Source organism: Sipha flava, unplaced genomic scaffold (assembly GCF_003268045.1).
Source record: "Sipha flava isolate LNK unplaced genomic scaffold, YSA_version1 108_pilon_pilon, whole genome shotgun sequence".
Taxonomy (NCBI): Eukaryota; Metazoa; Arthropoda; class Insecta; order Hemiptera; family Aphididae; genus Sipha; species Sipha flava.
The window spans coordinates 2,117,585-2,125,874 of NW_020271725.1; the positions used below are offsets into that span (position 1 = coordinate 2,117,585).

An 8,290-nucleotide genomic window follows, 5' to 3' on the forward strand; every position below is an offset into this window, starting at 1 on the left:
TGTAAGGAAATTATTAAAACCTTTGATTATCTAGATATTTTGATTAAAGATGTGTGTAATAATTTAAAATAAGACCCAATTTAGGGCAATGGAGTATTTTTTTTCTTATCAGTACTGATATTACATATAATCCACCAAATTTATATTTATATATTTTAATCTATACGACTCTTAAAACAATAAATAACGTTCAAGTAATGTTTAAATAAATAATAGAAATATATCTTTAAATTAGTAACTTTATAATTATACGGGAATATGAATTATTTTTAAAATAAAATATACAAATAATTCAAACAAAATATAAACAATTTAATGTCTGATATTAAAATATATTTTATTTGATAGCATTTTGAAAATTATTATTTTTTATATTTTTGAAAAATTGTTAATCTTAGACTTAAGTCAATAAAATTAATAACAATGTTGATTCAACAATTTACAATATTACATTAAAATGTATTTATTTATTTCATAGTTGTCATATTACACACATTACATTTGGGATTTTTTAATTAAAACTAAAGTACAATTTGGTATCAAAACAAAACATTAATTAAATACAAAATTGGTTGAAATATAAAAAAATGCACTACAATAATGTACTATAATATAATTAATAAGATTTACTGTTGATAAATTGAGTAAAAAAATCTTATCACTAAATTTAGAATTTATCTTGTGCGTAAAAAGACCCATTCAGCCTAAAAACAATATTTAGTACCACAATAATTATATAAAATAGGTAATCCTTGAGGCTAATAAAATACAATTATATTTAGTAAAATAATCATTTAAAATATAAAAAATAATTAATCAAATTGTAAAATAAATTCAATATATAAAATAAAAAGATACAAAACATAATAGAAATAAAATATGCGATAAAATAATACTGCTTTAGAAATAACATATATTCTAGAGAATAAATGTTTAGACAATGGCAAATTGTTCATGGCCCCACTGAGTTGAGCTTTAAAATATTACATTTGGCATTTAATTTCAATAAAAAAAGAATTATATTCATAATTTTTTTTATTTGACAGTCTTTTTGAAAGGAAAATTGTAAATATTGTCGAGTTTTTAAGAGAAAATAAAGTTTATTACTTTTATCAGCTTACAATTTTAAGACTGAATTAGTAGAAAACTAGATAAAAAATATGTCATCTTTAATATTTTATCAATGTCGTGGTATAAAATGAAGACCCTTGTATAATATAACCATTTTACAAAAGAATATTCAAATAGCTAAGAAAAAAGAAAGTACAAACAAAGTATTACTAAGACAAAAGATATTGTCAATTAAAAAAATTAGCAAGTATGAGATGGTGTCAAAGAAAACTTATAAAAACTATAATAATGTATAAGGATAAAAATAAGTAAATAGTCACTTAAATCAATTTGAAGACTAGAAAATACAATATACCTTTGTTCGTCAAATCACTAATAGTTACAAAGGAAAAAAAATTAAACAGAAGTTTCAGAGTTTAACCTTAGTACAAATCTATTTGATTTTGGGTTAATAACTTCTTCAGTAATACTGAAATGAGGCAGGGTATGTATTGTACACAAAAGTGATATATCATTTTGTCGTAGTTGAAATACTGTCCCATCTTTAAGTGCTCGGGTCAAAAGCTCATTACAAATTAATGACCAAGACTGGAGTGATTTTTGTTCTTTTTCATTCTAGAAGAGAAAAATGAATACAATTAGATAAAACAAAAAAAAAAAAAAACAGACATAAATTATAAAAATGAATTACTTGTAATACTGGAGATGCACTTAAATAAGGTTCTAAAAACGCTTTTGGCGAAGCATCATGAGTTAAACATAAAGCAAGGTGGGACAAAATAGTTTCCACAGTATGCCTAGGCTGTTGTCTGGTTACTCTCAAATACTTTTGAAGAGATCGTGCAATTGTTGGGAAGACGGCTTGAGCAGCTTCATAGGGATCCATGGTAGAACCACCACCTTAAAATAAACAAAATATTAAATTTAGTTCTATTAACTAATACAATTTAAACATAGATAAGCTAATAAGATATATATATAAAATTAAATAATTACCAGGATCATGATGAGAACGTTTTACATGAGTAAATGCTTCCTCAGCAGCTGTTAGGAGTCTAGCTTTTCGCTTTTTTACTCGTCGCTCATAGTCATGTTCTTCATAGAAACGCTCATTATGACTTGAGTCTCGGCGTCTGGCATGGCCATTCATTGTGCCTCTAGACTGACTCATTTGAAGAGTATTACTTCCAATACCTTCGATATCATAAAATTTAAAACTAGAAGCATTCTTTTTAGATTTTGAGACTGGTAAACGCTCCAAGTAAGGGTTGTATATAGAAAATTCAGTATAATATCGTTCAAGAATCCATACTGCAGCTCGTTGAATGCTTAACTGACCAATAGGATATGATCGACTTTCACCATCAGGGCTCCTAACAACCTAAAATAATAATGAAACCAAATACTTTAAATTAATATAATTAAATAATTTATGCGAATTGTTCAATGTATTGAATTATATTTTATGAACAATTATGAAAATAAAAATAATACACAGGGTAAATAATTATTATGAATTTTCTTCTAACAACTATATTAGCTGTTAGATTATATAGATATAGAAAGTAATAGCAAAAAGTGAAAATTAATTGCAAAATATGCCATTTAATATATAAAATGTATTAATTATATTATAAATAATAATGTTTAGAGATAAAATAAAAGTTTATTAAATCTTTTTCTAAGAATAAATTATATAATAAAATAATGAAAATTTAATTTTAGTCATTAAACTTATATTTCTATTTTTTATTTGAGGAAAAGTAAATTAATTAAAATGAAGAACAAAATATATTTAAATATTATCTTATTAATTACAAAATATTAAACGGTAAACAAAATTTTTAAATTCTATAAAATTACAAACACATTTTTACCAATAATTACTATACAAATTAAAATGTTTATAAAGAATTAGATACAATAATTTATTTATTTTTCAATTAGTCAAACATTAAGAACAATTTTTTAAAATGTAATCTAAAAATTTATTTTGCAGTAACAATGTAATTTTTATAATTCAAGTTATAGCTTTATTTGACTTTAACGAATTACCTTTAAATATATATATATAGTATAGTATAGACTTTAAATACGAAAGTTGAAAACTATTATAAAAATGCTGTAAAGAATTTTGTTTTGAGAAAACAAATGTATATAAATTTATGATAAATGAAAAATTAATAAGTATTAACAAGTATTTATATCTATTTGATTGGTAACATATATCCTAGATACTAAATTTAAAATATCTTGCCTAACCCTGGTTATTTAACTATTACTCATAGTTTATTAATTATAAAAATGTATTTCACATTTAATATAATTAACATAAAATGTTTATTTGTTCATTTGTTACTTCTATTAAATAATAAACTAATATATATAAGTTTTAATTTTTAAATAATTACCTTTATGTAAAAAGCAGGCTGAAGATGTCTAATTTCCATTAATACTATGGCAACATAATGTACACAGAGAAGGCAATCACATAAAGATGAAGAATATGATACTAGAGCACGATACTCAAGCAAATCTTCACCCGTAGCTGTGGCTCGGACTCCTAAAAATTTTAATTAATATTACATCATTAAAATATTCACCATTAAAAGGGTTATTGAATTTTATTTTAATAACTATGAAAAGAGGTATTCCAAAACCATGTTAATTATCATAAAATTTTTATATGATATGTATTTCAGTAATTAATAACTTTTTAAAATACTATTTTTTTTTATCTTTATATAGATTTTTCACTAAATTAGATAAACAAAATTGTAAATAGTACTTTAATATGCATTATACATTAATTTTCAATATCAGGTACTATAACACCCAATTTAAAAACTACTGGTTTAAAAAATTAAAGAAAGCAACTAAGTCTTCAAATAATTTTACTATATGAATTTGATAGTTTAATATACACAAGACTAATTGATTAACTTAAAATTTGAGTAGTAAATAAGGAAATAGCTTGATTAATTTATGGAATTTATAACAAAATTAAAAGCTGTTCTATTGAAAAAGCAACAAGTTCATTTATGATTTAACATTTATTTATTGAATAAATTTCAAATTGAATAAAAATTTGAATTTATTTTTAAATTGTACTCAATGTTACTTAAGTATAAAATATTGTATGGTATAAATTTCTCAATTTTAGTGTTTTCAAAAAATAATAAACATTTTGTTATTGTATCAATGTTTTATATATTACATTAAAAACTTATAGGAAAATTAAATTAATTTTTTTTATTTTAAGAATAAATAATTAATAACTAAGTAAATGTTTTAAGAAGAACAAACATACATACCTTCTGTGACTTGAACCACATAAAAAAGCCAAAATGTACCACAACAAATTGATATTAATGCTAATACAATTGCTCTAAATACGTAAATACGAGGCATAGTGGCTTTTACAGGACGTAAAAAAATTGCCCATGATGCCACAGCTAATAAAAACATTTTGAATGCCAGTGAAACTAGCACTCCTTTACATTCTGCACCACAATTTAATAGAGTTTCTCTTTGTTGAGGACTAAGATTTGTAGCTGCAGGACTAAAAAAGCCTAAATGAAAAAATTGGTAAAAATACAATTATATTATATTATCAATTGTTATATAAACTTTACTTAGTATGCAAAAATAATGAAATAATAATGATTATCCTATTTAATATTGCGTTTATAACTTGCATAATTTATCTTAGATTCTCAAGCATAAGTAGTTAAGACTTTGAGTATTACAAGAAATAATTGATCATCCAAAATAAATTATTATACACTTGTACATAATTTTTATAAACATTTACTGATATATAAGATAAAATATTATTATTTAAATATTTGCAGCTAATAACCAGGGATAGGATTTGTATGAAACAGCATGTTTTTTTTTTGCTATGTCTAAATGGAGTTTTAGTGAATAATGTCTACAATTTTTAGTATTCTGATGAAAATGGTGATATTTTTATTTTGCATGTTTTTGCATATATTGAGCTTTATACATATTTAGTATGATCATATTTATTGTATTTGAGCTCGTAATAATTAAACTGATCAAAGTATATAACTTGGTTTTTTTTGTAAATTAATATGTGCGTTGTTTTTTTAAATGTCTCACAAAAAAGGTTTGGGAAAGGTAGGAGCAGTTGACCCCCTCTTAATATCACCCCTTCCCTAAGGTGAAGTCTCAAACACACCACTGATAAAATGTATATTTTATAACTTGTTATTAAATACAAATCCTAGCCTTGTTAATATGAACCAAATATATTGATAAATGGTTAAGATTTTGATAAAAATCTACTGGGATGGAAATAAACGTACTAAATGAATGTTGAAAATATTATGGATAAATTACCTAATTTTGGTAAAACTAGCATAGCCAAAGGGCTAAGAAATGCGACTAGAGACAAAAGTCCTGTCAAGGTATTAGCAATATAACGATGGCACAATAATGGAAAAGCGCTTTTTTGCTCAGTATCTGGCCAAAGAGCACCCATTTCTTCCATTGATCCTGACTGAACAGAAGTGTTTCCAGTAATTGCTGTAGTATTTTCACCCCAATTTTCATCCTATAAAATAAAACAATTATATTATAAATATAAGAATATCAATATTTATATTGATAATAATTTTCATCACAATCTTGTATTTTTGTAAAATATAAAAAATAATGCTTGAAATACTAGAATAAAAATTGTTAAAAAAACATGATATATATGTTACGGTGAATGATGTAAACGTGGTAAAAGACGTCATTCCCCGGTAAATGACATCATTTACCTAAAAATTGGTAAACGTTGTAAATGCAGACATTCTCCGGTTATTGTCGTCAATCACCAGTTTAATTGGAGAATGATGTTTAATACTTTTATGTCGGTGTGAACGATCAGCTTCATTAGTTAAAAATATCATGATGGAAGTAGATAGATAAACGAAAATCCCAACTAGAAATAACGTCGATAACCCGAGTAATAATATGAGATAATCTTTTAGTTTATTAGTTAGTATCGACGGGTATATTATAGCGAGTTGTATTTGCTACGAATGTGTGTTTTATAATATTATTTGCAAAAATTTGTGTCACCAGTGAACAAAATATAATAAAAGTTAGATTCAGTTTTAGTATTTAAGTATGCAGAATAAATTTAAAGCCTAAAAAAAATGTTCAAAGCTTGATGTCGCGACATGTCGATACAACTGTTCGTGTCCCAATACCAGATGTTGATAGAGCACGAGGTTCTCCGCGTAATTTACTTGCTGTTATTTTTTCATACGAAGATGACATGAATAAATTATGTAAGCCAATTTTAATTTGATAATGTTTATTTAATTTAAGTAAAATAAATACCCGAATGTTTGAACCAGATACAGAATATGGGGTGTTGAAACACAAATATACACGAGCACAAATTTCTCCATGTAAAGAAAAATTTCTAGAGCTAGATGAAGCCATCAAAAAAATTAAAGACAGGGAAATAACATTAAGAGAAGCAGCAGGACATGGAATAGCTGGTCATCAAGGATTTAATCAATGCAACTGAAAAACTGGTTGTGGTACTAAAAAATGTGCTTGCAATGCAGCGGAAATGTTGTGCAGTTCAAAATGTCATAGTAACCAAAATTGTACAAATAAATAATTTGTAATATGCACGTATTTTATTATTTTTTTATTTTAACAATAAATCATTATTATAAACAGTACATACCTATAATTAAAAAAACCAGTGTATTATTTGAGATTTATCATCATTTACCACTAGTTTTGGTAAATGACATCAATGACCGGTGAAAGATGTACATTTGAATTTAAAATCTGGTTTTTTACATCATTTACCTACATAATTGAATCATTTTGGTAAAAGACGTCATTCACCGGAGAATGACGACATTCACCAATATTCATCTTTTACCGTAACATATATATATATTTGATTGAGACACCGAACAAGTTTCCTGTACCAATTATTAATTTAATAAAAAAAACATTAGAATTTTAAAATGCAAGTACATACAACAAAAAATGAATTTCATTATTATCCAAATAATTAAATATACCAAGTAAAAATATTAAAATATAATTGAGTAATTACTTGAGGCAATATTTGTACTTCAACAACATCTTGGCCATCTCTGGTATCATCTAACATGACTGTAGTTTGATATGGAGCCATAGTTGATTCATAAGGATTAGTTAAGCTATCAGAATATTTGCGAGCACAGTGAATATTGTTTCTGTACACAAACTTAAGATGTTAAAAATAGTTCATAACTTAATGTAATTTATAAAATACACAATAACGTACTTGTAACTGTTGGATCTATGATTACCATCTGATTTAAGTGTGTGACTCTTGTACTTGGATTTGGAACTATACTCGCTCATGGACCTGATAGACTCGGTGTCCATAATGACTACCCCAAGCAATGCACATCACCTTTAAACACAACAAAAACGAACAGTTCATGCAATTGAATGACGAGAAATAAAAAAATTATTGAAAATGAAACCTAAACAGATGTTCGACACTGGAATATGTACATAACATTGGATTTGAATGAATTGAATATTTGCTTTTTACAATTTTACTTTGACAAAGGCTCAGTGTGTTTTCATGTACGCGTAACACACCCGACATAAGAATATTTAATACATTTAATGCGTAACACGAAGTTAAGACGACATCTTTAAGCTCGGGAAAAAAATGTTACGTCGAGAAAAAATAAAAACAATAATTACCCTGTACATTCGACCATGATTGGAGCGTTGGCTGTGCACGGGGCGCCGAGTGCACACGGCAATAGTAACAGTATTCCGGTGGAAACTATTTTGTTTACATCTAGTGATGTGATGTGATAAATTATATACATATCTCGCGTCCTCGTCCCCACCGCAGTTTGATCGGCGGCGACAGCGCAAACAGTATAATGACCCTGCACTGAAGTCTTGCTGTAAGTGGCGATTTCCCGATTGATAATTTATTTTAAGGTTATGCTTTCCGTACGGATAATTTAGCGTCGGTTCCGTTGGCACCCTGCTGATAACATCCGGGACTGTCAATCGTCCGGACGGCAACCCGTTCGTTCATTTCGTAAAAAACGTTCATCGAAAACAACGTCGCTGTTCGCGGTGGCGTGCGCAGGGGGGATGATGGGGGATATATCCCTTCCCATGGGCTTTTTTTTTAGTCTTTAAAACATTTATTTAAGAA

At 26.5% G+C, this 8,290-nt stretch overlaps 1 protein-coding gene across 2 annotated transcripts; it reads right to left on the reverse strand.

Moving 5' to 3' along the window:
- Positions 1-885: 885 nt before the first annotated feature.
- Positions 886-8,024, reverse strand: LOC112686616 (vang-like protein 2). 2 transcript variants are annotated; one of them, XM_025558992.1, is made up of 9 exons: positions 7,819-8,024; positions 7,385-7,516; positions 7,172-7,313; positions 5,437-5,650; positions 4,386-4,643; positions 3,483-3,634; positions 2,068-2,452; positions 1,763-1,971; positions 886-1,686 (listed from the first exon to the last, which is right to left on the reverse strand). In XM_025558992.1, exons 2-9 carry the CDS (start codon positions 7,486-7,488, stop codon positions 1,468-1,470), a joined length of 1,683 nt encoding a protein of 560 aa, XP_025414777.1. In that variant the 5' UTR covers positions 7,489-7,516; positions 7,819-8,024; the 3' UTR covers positions 886-1,467. The 2 variants fall into 2 exon arrangements, with proteins under 2 accessions (XP_025414777.1, XP_025414784.1); XM_025558999.1 differs by lacking the exon at positions 7,819-8,024 and adding an exon at positions 7,590-7,807.
- Positions 8,025-8,290: the final 266 nt, after the last annotated feature.

Coding starts and splice junctions, on each gene's coding strand:
- LOC112686616 (XM_025558992.1), bottom strand. CDS start 7,488: ATGGACACCGAGTCTATCAGGTCCATGAGCGAGTATAGTTCCAAATCC. Junction 4,644..5,436: donor GCTAGTTTTACCAAAATTAG/GTAATTTATCCA, acceptor TTTTTCATTTAG/GCTTTTTTAGTCCTGCAGCT. Junction 3,635..4,385: donor TGTGGTTCAAGTCACAGAAG/GTATGTATGTTT, acceptor TAAAATTTTTAG/GAGTCCGAGCCACAGCTACG.